The 23,649-nt window shown below is 30.7% G+C and overlaps 3 protein-coding genes across 3 annotated transcripts; 1 reads left to right on the forward strand and 2 right to left on the reverse strand.

The window, feature by feature from the left end:
- The first annotated feature begins 907 nt into the window (after positions 1 to 907).
- On the forward strand, positions 908 to 10,968 carry LOC112691562 (myosin-1-like). The gene is made up of 6 exons (XM_025565850.1): positions 908 to 954; positions 6,981 to 7,122; positions 7,415 to 8,588; positions 8,684 to 8,876; positions 8,961 to 9,219; positions 10,189 to 10,968. The coding sequence occupies exons 2-6, from the start codon at positions 6,985 to 6,987 to the stop codon at positions 10,354 to 10,356; spliced, it is 1,932 nt and encodes a 643-aa protein (XP_025421635.1). The 5' UTR covers positions 908 to 954; positions 6,981 to 6,984; the 3' UTR covers positions 10,357 to 10,968.
- On the reverse strand, positions 4,451 to 13,155 carry LOC112691563 (KAT8 regulatory NSL complex subunit 2-like). Its single transcript, XM_025565852.1, has 4 exons — positions 12,901 to 13,155; positions 5,420 to 5,691; positions 5,027 to 5,356; positions 4,451 to 4,956 (listed from the first exon to the last, which is right to left on the reverse strand). Exons 3-4 carry the CDS (start codon positions 5,350 to 5,352, stop codon positions 4,482 to 4,484), a joined length of 801 nt encoding a protein of 266 aa, XP_025421637.1. The 5' UTR covers positions 5,353 to 5,356; positions 5,420 to 5,691; positions 12,901 to 13,155; the 3' UTR covers positions 4,451 to 4,481.
- Positions 13,156 to 16,862: 3,707 nt separating this feature from the next.
- LOC112691533 (myb-like protein D) lies at positions 16,863 to 22,317 on the reverse strand. Its single transcript, XM_025565808.1, has 9 exons — positions 22,237 to 22,317; positions 19,816 to 21,720; positions 19,656 to 19,748; positions 19,063 to 19,150; positions 18,681 to 18,991; positions 18,420 to 18,553; positions 18,145 to 18,300; positions 17,523 to 17,665; positions 16,863 to 17,148 (listed from the first exon to the last, which is right to left on the reverse strand). Exons 2-9 carry the CDS (start codon positions 21,716 to 21,718, stop codon positions 16,935 to 16,937), a joined length of 3,042 nt encoding a protein of 1,013 aa, XP_025421593.1. The 5' UTR covers positions 21,719 to 21,720; positions 22,237 to 22,317; the 3' UTR covers positions 16,863 to 16,934.
- Between the last annotated feature and the right edge of the window lie 1,332 nt (positions 22,318 to 23,649).

The following is a 23,649-nucleotide window of genomic DNA, read 5'->3' on the forward strand; positions in this document are numbered from 1 at the left end:
GCGAACAACGCTCTTGTCAATGCCGTTCGACTCGCTGCACTCCGGCTACCGGTCAGGGCTTATACTAAACAAAACAACAACTCTTTAACATTACGGAACAATACGTATGTTTCAAATACAAAACTATAATAATAATGTGACCGATCGTAGCTCGCCGCGGTCGAGGTTGGATCGGACCCAAAGCGTATTTTAACGTAATAAGTACGTGGCAATAGTGCCGCCCCCCCCCCACAGTTATAATCGAAAGCTACCCAGTGGTGAGTGATCTAACCAACACATTCTCATAACGACCGTAGTGACACGAGTTGATTTTCCCTGTACGGTTCCTCTGCCGAAGGACACCACGTCTACGAACTACGGTGGGTAGCACAATTTTATTTCAGTGCCACCAAGTAAAAATTAATTGAAATATGTTCTGATCAGACCTGGTGGTTCGACGGATCGGTCGGAGCGTTGGCCGAGTACACCTCGTTTGGTCGAACGGGTACGGCGGATCGGCGCGTACAATCAACGTGTACGACGTTGGTCGGATCCGGCGATTTCGTACGCCGAACAATGGCGGATAACAGCACAAAGAACGTGCGTGACGCGACGGACGTACGGTCGGGAAGACGATGAGCAAGGGAGCGAACGGTGCCCGCGTGCCGCTGCCGGTAACGGACGTCGACGCTGTAGCTAGTGTGACCAACATCGCGTGTGCAGGCGACGTCGACGCAGCAGCTAGTGTGACCAACCTCACCTGTGCAGGCGGTCGGTTAATCAGTTTCGCACCCAGTCGTAGAGGGCGGCCAATTCAAAACCAAAGAAAAGCCGGAACACCGATCGTTCGTCGACTTATCCAAGTCTCATTGGCACAACCCGTGGCCGCGTGCGACGGTTAAATTGCCTGCCCGTAACGCCGTGTTCGCAATCGTCGGACCGGCTACCAACTAACCTGGTCGTTAACGTATAGTGGTAAGTGGTTAGTGTTACTAATGATTAGCGTTATGTAAACGTCTGTACCCGTTGAACCGCCAAACGGTTTCGGATAAAATAAGTACCGGAAAAACCATCATCAGCAGTATTATTTTCAATGTTTTTTCCGATTAGAATGCGATCGTGAAGTTTTTACTTGTATGCGAATCGGCGTGTTATAGCCCGTCGGCAGTGCCGGTTGTCCTATAAGCCAATATTAACGAAATTCGGTCCATAGAAATGTTTTTTTTTTTTTTTTATTGAGAAAATTTAAAATTTGCTAATTGGCGTACCAAGTCGACGGTCCGACTAGACCCGATTCGACCGTGTATCGCAACAAAACTCGGCCGACAAAAATGATCAGACGACATCCAGATTTTATGATAGTGATTCATTTTATAACGAGTATACACATATTTTAGTATTAACCCATGATTTTTTTTCCTTTATTATTAATACACACAAGACCGTAATTGGAGGGAGGGTCCAGGGGTCCGGACCCCCCGAAATTTTCAAAAGTAGAAACATTTTAGGGGTGAATATAGTTTATTAACTATAAACTGTATTAAATAATAATGTTAGACGCCCCCCCCCTCGAAATTTTTTTCCAGTTACGGCCTTGTATACACAATCTGTACCTCGTGTTTACAATAAGAGTATTAGCTGAAATACAAATAACCCATGATTTAAAAATGTTTTTGATACGGTTATGTATTTAATATTATTTATATTCAAATATAAAATTACGAAAAATAAAAATTATTATTCAATTTGGAGTTCAGAAGCACGGTTAGGAAAGGCGTATACTTTTTAAAGAGTAAAACTCATTATGGCCAATTAGGCCTGTCTCACTTATATGCTTAAAGCCCGGGAAGGAATTAATCCGGCACTATTCTAGCTTACATAAATATGTATGATCGTGTGTATACATGAACGCATTAACCTCTAATCTGCATGCGTTTTACTGTATAATGATTATTGCAATAATCAGATAAAAAAACAAAAAACATTTAATACATTTATGACACCTATAACTAATATTTATCGTTTGGTCGATTTTAAAAGAACAGGTAACAATTAATTAAACAACTCTATAAGTTATTATAGTTAAAACTATTAAAATAAACCATTGCCATTGAAAATCATTTGAAATTAAAATTATTTGTTTATGGTCATATATTATACATTTTATATCATAAGGGATCTTCAGAAGAATAATGTTTCTTTTGCAATAATTTGTAAATTGTTATTATTTTTACTTCACAATTACTTATATAAGTCTAAAGATGAAATCTGCTTAATTTTACAAACGAAAAACAATAGGGATTCCGTTATCAATTAATAATATGACATGAATCAAATTTGTATTTCGGTTAGCTTTAACATTATTAATGCAAAAAAAATACAATTTCATAAATATCAGAAAACCCTTACACAAATTAACTAAATATATCATCATAATTGATTGTATAGAAAAAAATCAGAAACTAAAACTAGAAAACTAGTGTTGTAAATATATTTTATTGCAGAAACACCATAACTGCAGAAGTTAACGGTTTAAATTATCCCATATATTATATTAACTCTAACCTTCAACCTTGGTGAGTATATTACAATTCAGGGTTATATATAAAACCTTCCTCTACTTTCAGGAATGACAAATTTATATACATTTATCAGCTTTTATGGAAATGAGAAGTTTTTATTAATTTCTCAAAAGTTTAAATTTCTGGACTTAAGGGGTTTCTGTAATAAGCGATTCAATTGTATGTACTTTGTTTGTTTAGTGTGGAAAATAAATAAACTTAATGTTTATAAAAACAATTTAATACAAATATTTAGACTTTTTTTTTTTAATAATTGCAAAAATGTTTAATTAGATAAATAATGAAAATAAATTATTATATAACTTTCATTGGGACTTATTAATTTTTTAAAATTGTATAATACAAGATTGTAATTAATGGTAAAATCCTTTAGCATTATATATTTTTTGGTATTTATACTATATAGTAGGTAGATATATATTAAGACAAGTATTAGCTTCATAATAAAAACAAAAACTAATTTGCATTAAATATGTTGTTATTAATGATTCGCAATATTTTACAATATTTCAAATACAAATGTAATTTATTATTTTATACTTGCATGAAATGTAGATACAAACTGTAGTACAGAATCCTTTCCTTAAATATATAATCTGTATGAAAAATATTGCCAATCCTCTTCTGTGTTCTGCGTCATAACATTGGTAGCACGAAAATACAAGAGTAGTCATATGGTTTATTTGATAATAATATTGATAGTAAATTTATATAATATTATTAAATAAAAATATTTATTAATATAAATACTTTAAGTATCCATTGTTTTCAATTATTCTTTTTTTTTAATAAAACTACAAAATTAAAATTAAATTATTTGAGCTCAACGTTAATTGAAATAAAATTGTTTCCATTTTCATTGATTTACAAAATTGCAAAATTTAACGTTAAAGATAATTGAAGTTTAGAAGTAGAAACATTAATTATTTTAACCAATATCTACAATGAATAATTTTTTTTTTTTAATCTTAATTATGTCACTATTATTTTATCTTTGTCGAATTTTATTTTAAGATAATTAGAACTAATATTCTGACATTATGCAACAAGTAATAATATATAAAATAAACAAATGTTCACTAAAAATGTTCCTTTAAATCTAATTATAAGTCATTGCATACAAATAGAACAGATAATATAACATTAATTACAATTTTTAACTAACCCTCAGAACAGGCATCATACTTAATGCTATTTCAAATACAATGAATTACATCTATTTAATATCCGCTCAAGATTTATATGAATACATATTTTAATATTTTCTGTAGGATTCTAGTTTAAACTTGATTGAAGTTTAAAATTTAAGTTAAAAAAATTTATATTACCGATATCTAAAATAAATAACAATTTGTTATTAAGTGATATTAAATGGTTATCAATTTTATAATTTTAATTACTAAAATATTGATAATAATTTAAAGCAAAACAGATTTTCTTTTTAAATAAAATTATTATATTATATTATATTCTAAACTAAGTAATGTATGTTTATTAATATTTGTTAAATTTGTTTTAAAATTTTTATTTTATAGCAAATCAGAAATATCTATTTGAGAATAAAACTATAATAATATTTATTTAATATGCAATGGATACTAGTATCATATCGAACAATCGAAATTTCTAAATTATTAAAAATGTAAATAAAAATAATAAGTAAATAATTAATATTATAAACTAATTTAATATATAGTATAAATAAACATTAACTCTGTCAATTAATATAAGTATCATAACCTTTAAACAATTTGTTATTTAAATATGAATAAAAATTATAAATTTTAGTTGGAACAATGAAAATCAGCATTTTAAAAATATAATATTAAATAGAGAAATTATGTAAATGTAATAAAAATGTAAATTGTAAAATTACCTGAAATAGAACTTATTTCTTAATGATTTTAAATAAATGTATTATTAGTCTCGGAGCATCGGAATTTTTTCATGTAAAACACATGTACAATTGGAACCCAAATTAACAATTGGCTCATGACAAATATTATTGCTTTGAACAACACTGCAAGCTCTGAACAAACATTGTTCGGTATCGCTGAGTATATGTTTGAAGCAGAATCTACTAGGAGATAAAAGTTTTTCTGTGCACCTTACACCCATTTCTGAAAATTTACAACGCGATGAAAAACGCGACTTTTTTTTTTTGTTCAATAATAAAGTTGCTTTTTGTCTTTTTTCCATAGCGTTTTTAAATAACACCGCCTCTTGTCCTGTAGTAACTTTATTATAGTAGTTTAATAGCTTGAGCTCACGATATTTTTCATATTCTTCTTTACTTTTCCATTTTGAATTTTTTATTGGTCCATACGAATCATGATCAGACTTTTTATTTAATAAATATTCCCGTTTACGAAATTTATACGAACATAATAAATATCTAAAAACAATAATTATTTTATCGTTATTTTTGGTTTGAGATTAAATATTTGTAATTTATAAATTTTTACCTGAATTCGTATGAATACAACGATTGCAGTCTAATATATTCGTTTCTCCTAATTCTGTAATATTCTTTAACACATAGCATCTCCGTATTGCGCGTAGAATCCGGTTTGGTATAATTTATATCCTCTAGCAAAGGAATTGGTTTAGCTATGTCCATAGTAACAGTCTTAATAGCAACATCTTCATCTCCATCAAGTGGTTCAGAGCTTTCCAGGTTTTGCATGCATCTTTCTTTAAGAATTTTTTTCGCGTCGATTTCTTCAAACGGATTCAAACATTCAGAAACGTAATGAGCGAACTCTTTCTCAATTTCTGTTTTTTCTTCCATTTCCCTATAACAGTTGAATACGAATATTAGTGGTTAGATTACGGAATACAGCGGTCATTCGTTTTACGTGTAAGCGGGACAGTAATAGCTAAAAGACACAAGCGGATAAGGTTAGGTTAGTCTTCAAGCACATGTGTTCGAGATGTCTGAACATTGGCCTTTTTCTTCCCGAGCGATCCGTACTGAAAAGGACATCGTCATCCTTCTACCTGAGGTACCAACCTACACCGACCGTTGGGCAGTACACGCGCTGCAAGGTGTATTCATAAGTTGTCTCCACTGGCTCTCCAGCCGAACAAAAACATACGACGATCGAAAACAAAACATGGCACAGCATCCCTGGAAATGAATAAACGATTGTAAATCCTCTAGACCAGCAGCTCCCAAACTTTTTTGGATCAAATACAAAAATGTAATCGCGCATCTCATGAATAAATAAAACCAAATTTTTTTATTATTTTAATAAAAGCAAATTACTATCGATCTAAAAATAAATATAGGATAGTGTAATATACGATATAAATATTTGCCTTACGCCTCACAGTTTGGGAACCAATGCTCTAGACCCACGATATCTATTATACAGGTATCGATATTCTATGGTAAAAAATATATAACGATCATCATATAATTTTCGTGTAATATATTATTCCAGTATCATTATCAGAAGAGACCCAGTTTTACGCGGTAAAATTATATATATATATATATATATATATATATATATATATATATATATATCATGTTTTTATATATTTAAATTTGTTTCAAGTGCGTTTTTTTATTTACATTTCTTTTTTTTTTTTTTGCATCACCTGAACAAGGTTTATTACTGAAACCAATTAATTTATATTATACTCTTGGATGTTATGTATAATAGTTGAAAGAATTTCGTTCCATTAGAAAAATAAAATCGGCGAAACACAGCCACCTTTCCCGTTCATCCACAACGACATCGAAATTATACAAATATTTTTATTATTTTTTTTTTTATCGTCAACTACAATGAATCATAGCTTATTTTCGGAACGGTTGAGTAGTGAGGCATGTGAAAATGTTTACGATTGGTTGAGGAAAGGGGATTTCTTCTCTCGAGACGGACATCCGTCCGGTAAGCTAAACAGTAGGTGATCGGATTCAAACAGTACGTTTTATTCTGCTCCATCACGACTTACTCGATTTAATAAATTATATAAATATAAATTGACTATTTATTCACCTATGAAAGAATATGCTTTACGTATACGTATTATTATCGAAATATTTCCACTAAAATACGTATTATTACGTATCCAACAGTTTATGGTAAAATTGTACAGCGCAAATAGTATTCAAACACCCAAATTATCTACCAATTATAATATAGACTTGTATCCCTTGTTCATATGCTGGCTTAAATAAAATACTGATAAAATAAAGTGAACAAATATTGTTATAACATAGCAACGATTTATGTTTTCAATACCACCATTTACAATATCTTTCAATTCATTTAGAAACGAAATATCGTTAAAAAAAATTAACTAGTTTTAAATATTAAAATTTCAAAAGCAATAACATTCGGGTAATTTACATGACGAACCATAATAAATTAATATAATAAATTAATGCGCTTGTTTTTCTATTAGTAAAATGGATTTGATCAAAAATGTATTGTTCGCTAATGGGAACAGAATGACGGAAAACGTTTGCAACAATGGACTAGACGAGGAATCTAAAATGGACAAAGAGCCTAAAAGGAACGAAGAGTACGACGACGGCACATTTCAGGTTCTTATAGATAATATATAAAGAGGTTTATCATTGTGTTTACTACGAAAATGTCTGTAATAAAATTAAATAACGCACAAACGAATACCGTAGGATCATGCTCAGGGAAAAAACGGGGGGGAGGTTGAATGTCGTTTCTATTTCACGTTCAAATCAATTTTCAAAAGCATCGTATTTGACTGCACCGAGCACACGTGATTCGTTTAAAAATGAGGAGTGAACCGTTCGCGTTCCGTCGAAATATCGTTCAAACCGGTAATGTTGTGATGTGTACCGTGTGTTTGTTATGCAGGAGGACGGACCGATCGGCGCAAGGGGACATGTGTTCTGCAGCGATTCCGAGAGCATGGACTCGGCAGCGGTGTCGAGCAGCACACATTTTCACGGGTACGAAACCGACATGAACGGGTACGACGACGAATACGACGGCCCGAAGGATAGGCTTTCGGTCGGGACCGCGTCGGCGATCCGTCGTCGGCAGATAGTGGACGAGTACCGTGCGCGAATCGAAGACGACAAGGAGAAGTATCTGAACCACACGTCACAGGTGTCTGCGCTGAAAAGCGAACTAGCCTACCAGACGGACGAGGTGCACAACCAACGGAGGTGCATCGTTGGTCTGAAGTCGAAAGTGAACGCCGTCACGGCGGAGCTCCGCAAGCGGACGAACGACCTGACGGTCGCGCTGAGACAGCTGTGCCGGATCACGGCAGACAAACGTGAGCTGGAGGATAAGGTGAGCCGGACCAGCGACCAGACGAACGCTTTGACGGCCGAACTGGAACACGCCAGGGCGGAGCTGGTTCGGTCGCGAGAACTTCTGGACGCTCGGAGCGAGGCCGGGGACCGTCTGACGTGCGACTTGGACGCCACCAACAGGCAGCTGGAGCTGTTGCGACGCGACTATCAGCTATCCATGGAAAAGTCCATCGAGGACAAGATCGTCATGGAAGATTTGAAGTACACGGTCGCCCGGCTCGAACACGAGCTGGACCAGTCGTCGACGGAACGGAAAAAGCTGCAGCAACGCGTGGAAAAACAGCAACAGGACACTACGAATTGCGTGTTCAACGTGGCGAAAAAACTCAAAAGCTTGAAAAGCGAAAACGCCGAGTTGAACTTGCGCTTGGAAAAATTGAGCAAAGCGGAATCGGTCGACGTGGCACTGCAGACGGACTTGACTTCGACGCAATTCCATTTAGGTCAGGCTGACGCGGGTCCGTCCGACGACGTATCCGTGTGCTCTTGCTCGGTGGGATCGACGGATCACGACTGCATATTGAACTACTCGAAGAGAGAGAAAATACAAGAACTGCAAAGCGAATTGGATGAGACGAAGGAGCGCTACAGGGACAAAGAACAAGATTATCAACAGATAATAGCGGCGCTGGAAAAGAAGATGGCCAAGAATAAAACGCACGAGAAAAACAAAGTGAACGAATACAAGTTAAACATCAAGATGAAAGGTGTTGTATTATTGTTTTACGCGCGTCGAAATAATATCCGTCCGATAAATTGTAAAAGTATTCTTGTAACGTAATTTGTATGCACCGTGTTGTAGATCGTCAGTTCGTGGACTTGTCGGAAGAGTTTAAAAGCGTGATACGACAGAAGAACGACATAATCAATTCCGAACGTAACAATTGCATAGAAATTAAAAAACAATTAGACGACCAAAAAGCGTTGTTGGAATTACAAAAACATAACACGTGCGACGAACAGATGAAGTATAAAGATCAAATAAAAATTCTAGTGTGAGTTTTAACGATTAGATAATACTGTAAATGCGTTTGGTTATTTCCCACGGGTGTAATATCGAGTGGATTGTTTTTTTACAGCGAAAAAATTGATATTCAAAGTAAAAAGGTGGACGAATTGACGAATTATATTCAAGAGCTCAAAGCGAAACAGATAAAGACCGACAAACCAAAGGAGTTCACGAAAACATCGAAATCAGTCATCTACTCCGATATTGAAGTAAAATCGAAAACTCCGATTTTAAAGAAAAGTACAACGAAATATAGTTCGTGTCAATTGAAGAATCAAAAATATAAGATCGAGACACTGAATGCAGTGCACTCGACATGCACGAACAAAGTATGAGAAAATTGCGATTTTAATAATATTATTACTTCGTACACCGTATTCATAATCCGAGGTTAACTATGTGGGGTTGTCAGGGTGATCAAACGTCCCATTTAAAATTTTTGATCATCACGTCCCGTTGTCCCGACAAACTTCGGATTAGACGATTTTTATCCTGTTTTAATCCCGTTATTTCCGTATTATTTAAAAACTATAATAGTTTTGAAATGCTACGTTGTGTTGTTTGATGAATAATTAAAAGAAAGTATTTTATTATTTAAATTATTTTACTAAATAGGGTACAACAAAAACAAATAGTTATTATATGATAGAAATTTGGACTTTAACTCTCGAGATTTGTGTCCATATGTGTGAATATAAATAGATGAGGGTTTTTTTTTTTGGGAAAGTAACAACTGTCCCGTTTTTTTTATTTTCTTAATATGTTCATAGGAGATTAACCCTCTGTTATAAGTTTTGATTTTAATTTTTAATTTTAAAATATTTTTAAAAATCACATCAGCGATAATTTAAAATGTTGAACACTGATCTAATGGTAAAATAATAATGTGTTGCCAAAATACGTGTTATACTATAGTCATATTACTCATTAATTTATTTTTCTTCTCAGTTTCAATATTTAAGACATTACTGCTAACAATAAATCATGCCATATTTCCCTTGTCTCCTGCTCCTCCTCACCATTTAATTTCTGGTCATATATTTTTAGTATCTTTCTTCAAGTGTAAGTCGCACGTGTCGCATTTGTAATAGACAAAGAAGAAAATTTATCAGTTTCGCAAAATAAAGATGATTCAGGCAGTTTTAGACCTTATTTAGCACAGGATCTCGAGTACTGTAAATTTACATGTTTGGTTTATAAAAATCAATGTCTCCTCCTCCACCGTCCCAACAATATTTATTACAAGTTACGTCACTGGCACGCACCGTATCTAGTAGTAATGAGACCGTTTGTTTCAGCGGGTTCACAACAGTCAGATTGAAAAAAGCGGGGCAGAAAAGATGTACGGAAAGGATGACCCGCTGCGCAAGCTGTACGAAAGCATTCAACAAGGACGAAATATAAAGCGGAGGACGCAACAGGACTTTTTGCTAGGTAGGACCAACGGAAGGTCAACAGACACATAAAGTCCGAAACCGTGTAAAAATGAGATATTTACTCGTCCCGCCGCTATTCTTCGCTAATCGGTTTAGTACGTTTAATTCGTTTATGTCATTCATAGAATATGTCAAAGAAACAATCCCTTTCAGCATGCGACGTATTAAATACTTCAACAGATCTATCCGATCTAAGGTATTAGCTCTATGTCGCATTTGTACACATCTTTTTTATCAATTCATTTCATCCGATCGCGTGAAACATTTTCATCCACAAACGCCGATTAGTAAGGGCTACGGTACATGATTCTAATCTATAATACCTATGCGTCTACTATTGTATTAACTATTATTTTATTTTAAATCATTTTTTAACTGCATATGTATCATATCAATGGATTTATCATTAGCGGATGACATCCGCATGTGTTTTCCCCGTAGCAAATGTACAATATGGCAAATTTGTATTCAGTAGTACCAATTTTGTATAGTTAGCTTTTTTATTAGAGTAAACTTAATGGGGAAAACATCATCAGTGCGATGACATAGCTTTTACGATATTTTTATTTTTAAGCGAGTTACGATGATGTATAATATTACAACTTAATAATGCTCATTATTCACTTAGAAATTAATGCCGTGTCCAAGGTGATTCTCACACTTTATCTAATAGAAGTCAATTTCGATAATTTGAATCTTTCATGTTGTACATAATGCCCCCGAAAAACTTCCCCGATTTGTGAAACTTATAAATACCAAACCAAATCAAATATAAAAAGAAATGTTTTGTTTATGAACTCCACATACACCATTTTATTTTAACTATTTTTAAAAATTACGTTACTTAAGCGGTAGTCCTTATTTGTAATACATTGACGTACCAGCATTGTCTCTTTAACGTGGTGACATTGAGTTCACCAGAATTGAGCCCATGCGATTCATTCCTCTGAGGCTACCTCAAAAGCCAGATGTATTAACATCGTTTTCAACACTTTTTATAATTGACCTTGGTTTCGTATTTATAAGTTTCACAGTTCTGGGAGGTTTTTCTGCTGCACCATGTACAACATGAAACATTCAAATCATCGAAATCGACTTTTATTAGGTAAAGCGTGGGAAACGGTGCCCTCAAAGGATGAAATACGTTTGCCTATCGCAAGCAACCATGACACCTCCCGATCGCATATTAGCATTCTGGGGTCGGTCTCGGCACCGGTTATCATTTTAGCTTTCTGATTGGTCGTTTGGTTTGGCCGCGCTTTTTAAAAACTGTTACCTATAACCTCGTTATCTAGGATTATGTGTTATTTAATATTATCAAATTGCAATGCCTATTTATTATTTATGATACTATTATAAAGTATGAATATAAATAATCTTCAAAAGGGTTTTTACTTTTGAATTGTTTTAGATAGCTTTTTAAATAAAATATTAAAAGTCAAAAAGTATTTTAAAATGTTTAAATTAATGGAATTTGATAATAATTCATTTTATTCTAATATGTTTTCCGAACAAGATATTTGTAACTGGATTAGTATTCATGGTAAAAATACTATTACAAGCTGGTGTGTGAAAAAATTTTAGAATGAAATGAATCATCATCAAATTCCACTAATTTAAACATTTTAAGAAACTTTTCGACTCATTATATTTTACTTAAAAAACTAAAGATTAATTTTATTCACACATTATAAAAAAAAAAAAAATAGTAAATATGCATTGCAATGTGATAATATTAAATAACACATAATACCAGATAACAGTTTTTAAAAAGCGTGGCAAAATCAAACGACCAATCAGAAAGCTAAAATGATAACCGGTACCGAGACCGACCCCAGAATGCTAATATGCCCCCCGATCACGTGAAATAATGCGCAAGCTCGCAAAATCGCGTTCACGAATAGTCTGCACGGCGGGGCCGAATCTTTACCGAATTCGCGTTCGTTCATGTTCATTCGCATTCGTTGGCGTTCATTCGCGTTCGCGGCCGTAATGTAAACGCACCTTAAGACACGGCGTAAAATATCGTAAGAAATCCAAATCATCGCACAGATACCATTATTTCCTTAAAATGTGATGATTGGTCGGTTTAATCTGATATTAAAGTTAATGTCACAACATCGATTTTACTGAACGCAGATTTGCTAAATTGTACGTTTTTATGACCTAAATACACGAACAGAAATATACCATAAGTTCTTCACGAAAAGAAACATAAATATGAAATTTCCTACGCGACCATAACTCATTATTTTCTGAACAATGGAACATATTATTATGCATTATTATTATATTATACACTAATGTGGGGTTGAGTATTCAAATAAATTTAGATACATAATCAAAAATTGGATACGTTAACATTTTTACTATAAAACAATAAAAATTATTTCAAAAAAAAAACACAAGTATTTCAGTTATTAGTGTTCGGACTACGGAGTTAATATTTAACACAATAAGTGTTAAAAAAAATAATTATTATGGTAAATAAAATTCGTTGAAAAATTAGCAGTAAAACGAACAACATAAACAAATTATGGATTACCGTTAGAAAATCAAAAATCATAAACTCACCTTGGCTGTTTTCTTTATTCATTCTAAAGAACTTTTGAGATCTAAAGATGTTTTTTTTTTAATAGATCAATAATTTTCACTACGTAAATGTGTAATAATATGATACGCACAATGTTTGTAATTAACAAATTATAAATCAAAAACTATGCGTTTCTTATTGATTAATTTTCGACAAAGCAAGTACGAAGCTAAAACGAGATACGATTGACGAATAATACGATCATAACGCATAAGTACCAAGTAGGTACAATAGTAAGTAGTAACTGCGATACGAATTACGAATGATGACGGCCGGCGACGCACATCCTTATCAACCTTTTTGATTTCGATCCAATTTTAGACTGGTATTTTGAATTTTCACTCGTGGTTGCGTGACCTGATGCATATTGTCATAAGAATATTCTCTTATTTTAATCCGTAGGTACAGGGCAATTTTTATTTTATTATCTCTGTTCTACACAGCAATATAACATCTCTAATCATAATTTTTGTTCCTGTAGTTCGTCATATTAATTTTATTGATAATCGAATAATCAAATGCAGGAAAATAATTATATGAGAGGTTTACATCACTTGATGGAATCCTTTCTCAGTTATTTTGTTGCTTTTCCTGCATTGCATTTCATCACATTTGACTATTGTGCATGTCCAGGTATTTGCATGCATTCTTATTTTAACAATTAAAAAAAAATAATAGTATAATTAATAAATAGAATATAATTCAACTAAATAATAAAGAATACGAATAACATGTGAAATTACACAAGCACAATTGTAATATTTTTTGATAGGAACTAGAGCAGCGTCCTCGAATGCAAGTCTGGTTACAGAGTTGTATATTTCTTTTAATTTTACACATTATATAATATTTTTATAAATATGTTTTACGCCGAAAAATGAGTCTTAAAATTACAAAACCAATCCTGTCTTTAAAGTTACCATTTCCATAGAGTACAGTGGTAGGGACTCAAAAATATCGAGTTATTATAATCAAGTATTTATAGTTCATACCAACACTTAAGTGTCAGGGTAAACACACGACGAAAGAATAATGAACTGCACTGTTTTGTGGCTTACATATATATATATATATATTCATTCAATAATATAATATATTATATACAAGGGCGCCCATAGGAAAATTCTCAAGGGGAAACAACATTTTAATTTATCAATCTATTCATAAATAAGAATGACTTATGATATAGGAAGGGGCTTACAATTTTACATTATACGATTACATTATATATATCAAACTGGAAGACTATAAAATAATAATTATTAAACCAATTTACCATAAAAGTGATTTATTGACATTTTCATTTAATTAGTAATGTAAATTGGACACTTGAAACATTTATTAAAATATTAATTTACAAATATTATATAAATATTAAGGTGGTGTACACACACACACACACGCACGCACGCATATATACATATCGTATTTCTGAAAATACACAATATTTTAAGAATTGATAATTATCCATAGAATAGAAACGAAAAAGGGTATTGTTATTTATAGCTGATAACCTGATTTTCCAAACTAAATAAATAGATTTTTCATAAACAAATTATAGATTTTCATATATTAAATTAAATTTTTAAATTCTATTTAAATAAATATATTCTTATCATAGTTAACAATTTTACAAAATTTTTGACATTTTCCAAGGGGGGCAACGTCCCTCCCATGCCCCACCATATGGGCGTCCTTAATTATATATTATATATGGTTGAAATCAAATATAATAGAGTTTATATTAATAATTTACTGAACAAAATATTTCAAATAGTAAAGGATTCGCGCGTTTTTTGATCTCGTAAAATTGGATGCAGCCTTTCGGCAACCGATAAAACAACGGCTAAATGGGATTTATCAACGCGCATAGGCGTAGAATTATTTACATTATTTTTGCTCATTTCGTCGAGTAGCCTTATTTTCATTTAGTTTAGTGTTTTTTTTTTTTTTTTATTATTATTATTATTGTTGTTTTTGCAGTCCCCCCCCCCAATATATTTGACCATCCTACGCCTATGTCAACGCGACTATACGATCAAACCGTGTAGGTACCAGTGATCATGAATAAAAGTTTGTCTGTAAACATCATCGCACGTTAATGTTCAAAACGTTTTCAATACCTAATCAAATTAAAATATTCATATATAAAAAAAAAAATAATAATAATAAAAAAGCACACTGGTAATGTGATAATATAAGTAATTTCACGCATCATAATTCACCGCAGTCGGACAAACGGAATCAACTTGTACACGACTAGTGAAAAGACCGATCTAGTACTCCGATAGATTATCACCTGCGCTGCTATGTTTTGCGACCGTGCAGGCCGTTCGATTGACGTCGGGGTTATCGCGCGTGGTACAGGTTTTAGAAAGTCGACGCGGATTACCTACTTGCGGATTTTCCCCGTCAATACTGCGCACGACTTTGCAGCTCAATACGGTTGTATTGATGTTACGCATAGGCGCAACTATGGCCCCTCCGCCGGACCAAGATTCAGCCTCCCCCCCCCCCCCTAGTTATTCCATGTTATACATGGCGAACTGCATACAGCATACAATAGTGTCACTTACAAAAAAAAAAAAAAAAGACACATTGCAGTAAATCCAACTTGGCTCAGAATTTAAAATATATTAGCATGGTATATAAGAGTAGGAGTAATCAACAGGTTATTTTAAGTTTTGGTAGGAGGGCTGTACCATCCCCCCCCAAATTTTTTACCCTAGTTGCGCCTACGATGTTACGGTAAAAAGAAACGGTTGATTATTAAATTAAATGTAATCAACACAACTTAAACTGGGTCCACACGATGATAGTAACTCTCAACTATCATGCATGCATGATAGTGCGAGAGTAGCTTTCTCCATAGTCCGATAGTCACTATCGACCAGTTTACAAGATGACACTCACATGATAGCAGCTTTCACGATAGCAACTATCGCGTTTTTCTATCATCGTGTGGACTAAAATCGAGTCGGTGGCTCGTTCCCCCGCGCCGAACGTTGTTTTCGAAAAAGTCGCATGAAAAATTTGGATAACGTCTCGTCAACGCACGAAGAAGGTTCTTGGAACCGCTGCTGTAGGTGATCGTCAAATTCGCAGCAGCTCTGCCACGTTAGACTAACCTAAAGTTTAACGTCCACTAGGTCGGTAAGGCGATGCGAATTTTATTTTATATCGTTTCTAAACGCTATAAAGTAAAAAAAAAAAAAAAATGCAAAATAAAAATTGAATTGTATGAATCTACACCACTTGAAACATATTTTTGCCAAACTGAGCATTGCGTAAGGATTTAGAAAAGAAAATGCATTTTATATTGAAATCAATCATCACGCCCTGGTTGTTACTATTAAAATTCGTATACTCACACGACGGTGACAAGATAGCTCAACACTGTTGCGCAATGACGCCTTGTTAAAATAGGATGAAGGGCTTGATTTTAGCTGCCCATGACGGAAATAAAACCTTCCTTGATCAGATATATTGATAACAATGTGCATTTTACCCAAATGTTCTGAGCCCCTCTGAAAATTTTGCAGATTTGCAACATTGAGGCATTGACACCAAGACATATAGTTCAGTATTTCATGTTTGAACTGAACTGCTGGACGATTTCATTTTAGATCAAAATCAGTATACAATGTTTAAACACGTCTGTAAACTCCAGATCATTAGTAATCAGTCACCCCTAAATCCCCACCTCCACATTTGCGCCTGTTACACACTATAAATAATAAGAAATAAAAAAAAACAAGTACACAAAGACAAAAAAATTACAAGAAAATAATTGAATATATTAATAAAATAATTATTTATAATTTTCAGTCTTCAAAAAGGTATGTAAGTAAATATAATAAAATATATCAATTCAAATTTAAGCAAAAAATATAAAATTAAAAGCACAAAAATTTCTTACACTAATCTATTTAAATTTATGGCATATCTACCAACATATTTATAACATAAAACTTGGTTTAAATAAATATTTAAAAGATGTAACAATAAAAATTTATTATGCAATTAAATCTGATACCAAATCACTTTTAGCAAAAGTTTTTGCACTATCATACAATAATATTGAATTTTTCAATTTTTGCAAATGTTTTAATCCAGAGTTATGTACAGCTGTTGTTGTTCTTTTATAATGCACGGTTTCTAGCATTTTATCCAACACGTAATGTAACCAATAGATATTCGTTTTTGGTTTATATAATGCCCATTGATCACTAAACAAAAGTAATTTAATTAACATTAAAAACTAATAACAAATTCGATAGGTTGCTCTTATTAAACATATACTTATAGCCAGCAGCAGATTGGCCCACTGGGATACCAGAAAAATTCCCGGTGGGCCGGTAGTTGTATTATAACACTGGGCCGATGTACTTGGATTAAAAATTATTTTTTATAAATAATGTATTTAAGTATATTGTATTTAATTGTAAGATTGTGATAAAAATCTAGTGTAAATGTGATGTAAACAGTTATGAGCATTTAATCAATGAATAAAGGAGACTTTTATGGAGTATTATTATTATTGGATGGTGGGCTGGTCATACAGTAATTTTTAACCAATCAGCTGCTGCTCATAGTTACTTACTTAGTTTCTTTTTGCATCAAACGATATATTTCAAATTGATAGTCACCATCAGAAGTAAACAATTCAGTATCTTCAGCGAGATCATTGTAAACAGATTTATTGTAATGAGTTATTCTACTTAAAGTAAAATCAATTATTGTAACCTTTAAAAAAAAGAACATTATCAAGACATTTAGTTTTTTTATGTGGAAATGATACTAAAATCTAGTGATATAATTTTAAATGAATTACAATAATTCATGTGTTTGAATAATAAACAAATACATTTATAAATTTTTAAAAATAGTAGTACCAATAATTTCAATATTATAGTTATAAAATATCTTTGAGTAAATCAAAATACTAATTACTTTGTAGGTAATAGTTCATTAAGACTATAAAATCCTGATGATAATAAAAAAGTTAAAATTCATAGTTTAAAGATATTATAAAAAAAACATAAGAAACTTATAAAATTAAAATATAGTTAGATGTTAGAATGAAACTAACTTCATATATATTTATAGTACAAATATAATATTATCATTGATTATAAAATATTTAATATTAAGTACTAAAAATAATAAAATAGACAATTGTGAATTTTAAAATTTAGATACGTTATTGTTTATTTAACAAATACCTTAACACCATGAGAAGGTATGGTGAATATATCACCATCCAATTTGAATGAAATTCGTTGACTAACAGCAATTCTTTTAACAAGAATATTACCTATGTGCAAATCTCTATGCTCAAAATTATATTGCTGCTCTGCTACAGCTAATCCAAACACAATCTGAAATATTTTAATTTATAAATGTTAACATATCTATAATTTTGATTAAGATCAATAAACATAAAAATCTCCAATAAAAAAATTAAATAAACTTCCTAAATTATTTATTTGCAACTTACTTGTAAAAATGCAAATAACGATTGGTAGGCTGAATTGAATATATAACTTTCAACATCAATGCCACCGTTTACCATTTCTAATACTATATATACTTGGTTATCAGGGAGTATGTGAGGATTATCATTATCTGAACCTATTTGTATACAAAAATTGTGTGTATAGTTGCTTAATTTATAAATGTACAATGATTAATTAATGTAAAACATGCATGGGCCATTAAAATTTAAGATTAACAAACTATAATTTTTAATTACACTTACCTTTTTCATTATTATACTGTTCCCAGAGGTCAATCAAATGTGTTGGATACTTTCCTTGAACACATGAAATATTTTTGAGTCTACAAAATGAATCAGATTGATTCCAGCCATTTTTGTTAAACAATTTATTTAACTCGGATGCAATTAAAATTTCAGTATAAACTTCATAAAACATTTTTTGTTTTTCACTGTTAATATAATCTTTCCCTTCAATGGGGATAATTTTAACTACTGTATTACTTTTTTTATCTGAATAGCTAAATACCTCTCCAAATACACCTTCTCCAACTTTACCCCATTTTTTTCTTTTCCTTAAAATATAAATAAAATACATTAACAAAAATAAATAAATAAAAAAATAATAAAGCATTGTAATACATACTTTGGTTTTAACCAAGATTCAAATGAAATAGGATATTGTTGATTACATATGTTGAAAATATACTCTCTAGCTATTTCATTTTGTAAATCTATAATAATTAAAACAATATTGTTACCATTTTAAATACAATTTACATATGACCAAGCAATTATGAAAATAATAGTTAGCTGAATGTTTCAAAGTAAGTTTTTAATTAGAGTTTGTTGAATATTACTGCAAAATATTAATTAAAAAATAATTTTTTAAAATTTATTTGCTTTTATTATTGTTTAAAGCATCAATTGCAATGGTTATTAGTTTATTTTTGATATGATAGGTTTTTTACAGTCGGGCTATGGAATGTGTGAACTCCTTTTTGTTTGGGGGAGATTTCATCAATAGAAATAGTCATCCCACTCATAAAGTGAAACTGCCAATGGTCAGGTTCAAACTGCAAATCATGGATTTAAACACAGCCGCCTTATTTATACGGCCATAACACCCCCACTAGACTCTACATTTTTCAAGAAATATTATTAGAATAAATTGAATAAAAATAATTCACTATCAAAAATAATTTATAGAAATCAAAAATTAATATATATTTAAATTACCAGTAGAATTCCTCTTAGCAAATTGTTGGCTGGTATTATTTATTGAATTTCTGAAATTATTGTTTTGATTTAACCTTTGATGAATAGTAGTATCTGCAAACATGAAAATATAAAATAAATTACAATCAAATTGGCATCAATCAAGCTTGTCTAAAATTACCAATAGCTTGTTGACGTAATACTTCATCAACTGTAGAAATCCATTTTCGACCTCTGGTAATGTTTTGAGAAAAGTTCACAGTCTGATCCAAATTACCATCAATAAAATTACGTACAATTATTATAGAACGACGCCACTTTTTACCAGGTTCTAATCGAAAACCTTGTATATTTTGCTGGTATTGTGTGGATTGTGATAAGTCAATGTATTTTTGAGTGGAGTTTTTAATCTCAATTTCATTTTCATCAAATGACTCTTCAATTACATTAAAATTATTCTGAAATCGGGTGCCATATCTTTTTCGCCGAAATGCATTCATCGTGTTAATTTCTTTCAAGTCATTAAATGAATTACAAGAAGTATTCGTCCAATCTTCAATGGTAGTGTTTTGTTCATATTTAATAGGAGATATATCTATAAGAGAATTCTCTTGAATTTGAGTTTTTTGGATATGATCGTTTAATATGAAATCTGAAGTGATATCTTTACTTTTAGATAAACTTATACTATCATACATAATATCATTTTTCAAACTATTTTCTTTCGAAGAATGTTTACTGGGGGTTATGAGGGGCACACTTTCATCAAAAAACCAATTTGAGTTACTTGGATTTTCTATTGAAAGATCATTTGTACAATTTTGTTTATAAATAACAGTATCTTGTTCCGAAAAATATGAACTTTGTAAAGCAGAGCTATTACTTAAAATATTGGGTATAGATTTATCTAATGAATGATCATGGTTTGTGATTTCATTTTTTATTGAAATGTCAGAAAATCTGTTCATAACATCTTGTAAAATGAAAGATTTTGAATTAGATTCACTACAAACAGATTGTTGATTATTAAATTTATGATCAACATTTGGAACTTCACATCGTTCTAAGATGTTTACCAATTTAATATCAAGGGAATCTGCACAAGAATCAATAGAACAATTTAAGTTTAAATTACATGAAATATTTATGCTGTTTAATGGAGATGTATTTTGTTGAGGTGATTTATTATCTATAGTTTTTATTTTACCATAAAATGGTTCATCACTAACAATACTATCACTTGTACAAACATCACTTGAAGATCTAATGCTTTCAATTATTTTATTTTCATTAACTTCATAGTATGTGTCATATAAAGAATTGCAGTATGAATCAGATGTATCATCATCATCATGTAACTCATAGGATTGTTGTGACTTATTAATAACTTCATTTATATCTTCAATATCTTCAATGTGTTTTAGAAGTTGAAATGATTTATTATTTAGTTTGGGAGATGATGATGTTGATAATATTTGTTGTTCCAATGGCTTATTATTCATACTTTTCAAAGGTGTAGCTGATTTAGAACAGTGATTTTCTAAACTTTTATCAGTTTTAATTTCTTCATTCTTATGATCTTTATTATGTAAATTGTTGAAAGAATAGTTCTTTTTAATACCAATAATATCCATTACTTTCTGGTACCAATCTGAATGTTTCTCTTTTGAACTGGACTTTTTTTTTTTTATACAATGTCTCTTTGATTTATTTAAAACAACTTTGCGATTTTTTTTACCATTATTAACAATTGAATTTAATGCATAAGTGTATTTTTTACTTTTTTGTTTGTTTGATGATGGTAAACCACGAGAACCAGCTATTTGAATGGATTGTTCAAATTGGTTCCATCTATCGTTTATTCCAATTGATGAAGAACTATTTAATTGTAAATTTGATTTTTTATAGTTGTTTGAAGATAATTGAGCATCAAAGACATTTACCAATTTTTTTTGAATTTTACTTTTTTTTCTATTATTTAGTTTATTTTGATGTGTATTGAATGTAGAACTCTGTAATGGCGTTGAACATTGGCTTTTAGACCGATTAAATTTTTTCTTTAATTTTTTGGTTGATCTTAACATATCTGTTACAGAAAACATTATATTTAATTAAATGTTATTACATTTTAATTTTTTCGTATAATATATATCTTATAACATAAGAATAAGAAGTATTTTTAAAACATTAATTTTTTCTTAATGTAATTAGATCAAAAATATTAGTTGCTTACACACGGATAATTATTTTAATAAATCAAAACAATTTATTGTAATATCTGGTGTGAAAAAAAAAAAAACTAAAATTAAGTAAATTATAGTAAGTTAGTAAGCAATTAAATAATAACTATCAAAATATTATTTAGAATGATTTTATCTCTGAAGATTTTATACAACTTTCATACATTTTCAATTCTCTTCTTCATCTTACTCCTCTATACATATTTCCTATTAAATATCAACTCAATTACCCCTTCCAAATGACTTAGTTAATAAATATATAACATTCCCTAAGTTTGCAGTGAAATAAATAAGTTATGGTAATTTTGAGTTTGAATATTATTTTCCTAACCTAAATATTTACTTTATTATAACATTCATACCTTTTGATGTGCTGGCGATATCAGAATTATTTCCTTTTAGTTTAGAAGTATCTTTAAAACTAGAACAATTTTTTTTTTTTCTTTTTTGTACTATGCAACCTTGAGTTATCCTTATAAGTATTACTGTTCAAACTATAATCATCCATATTTCTAAAATATATATATATATATACTATTACTTTTAAAAGGACAATTCACTATATACATTCTATGAGGTAATAATATAATAAAAGTAATAATAATAATAAATAGTAATGTAAGGACTACATTAGTTCTTATTTTAAGTTTCACACAAACAAAAATGGGAACATATAAAGTTATTATTTAAGATTATACCCCATGAACAATATTGACTATGATAACTAAAGAGTGGATATAATTGATATTGCAACTTTTTATTAATACCCAGTAAATCAAATTTGATCAAATATGTACACGAATTAGATTAATTCCTATTTAATTTAATAATACAATTTTTTTGCAATTATTGCAATTTTTGTATACTTCACGTGATAAAATATCCAAATTATTATTTCCAAAGTGATTCTACAAAAAAAATATAACTACAATGTACATTTTTACATGTAGTTATATGTAGTTTAGAATTTTTAAAATTATATTTGAGTTATCCACATAACTCATAAGTTTAGAATAATCAGATATTCAATTACTTAATAGTTTATACATATTTAGTATAAATACTAAATAAATAAATACTAACTAAATAAAAATATTAAGTATAAATATTTCTATTAATATTCCCGGTCCCAATGGGAAAATAGTAAAAGATAAATTAAAATATATCTTAGAAAAAAATGAAGGATATAAAACTATTAAAACTTACTCTGAGACTATAACAGAAAATCAAAATGTTTATTTAGATATAAAACCCAATTTTTTAAACTATTTTAAAAGTGCATCTATAACAAGTGTCGACGTTGAACGTACTTTTTTATTACATAAACATATTTTAAGAAACAAATGTATAATTTTCAAGAACATAATTTAGAGATGTATATAATTATAAATTTTAATTCAGAAAAATTATATATTTTTTAAATATTATATTCATGTTCATAATATTATTTAAGTAAGTAATTAATGATTATATATTTGATATGATTTTACTATGTAATATTAACGTATTTCATTGCAATTTTGGCATTTTTTTTTAGTGCAATTTTAAGATATTTTTAATGCAATTATTTCCGGTCTTTAATGATAAACAACTGTAGAAACGGTGTACTTGGCTACTAGTACATAAACTCGAATATTGGTGCACTTGTCAAGATTGCCAAGTCAAGATTGTCAAGTTGTATATTCAAAATAATTATTTCCTGATTAAATGTAAAACTATTGGTATACTTGACAAGTACATTAGACGTGGGAATGTGGTTAGTATAATCATTGTCA

Source organism: Sipha flava, unplaced genomic scaffold, assembly GCF_003268045.1.
Source record: "Sipha flava isolate LNK unplaced genomic scaffold, YSA_version1 64_pilon_pilon, whole genome shotgun sequence".
Taxonomy (NCBI): domain Eukaryota; kingdom Metazoa; phylum Arthropoda; class Insecta; order Hemiptera; family Aphididae; genus Sipha; species Sipha flava.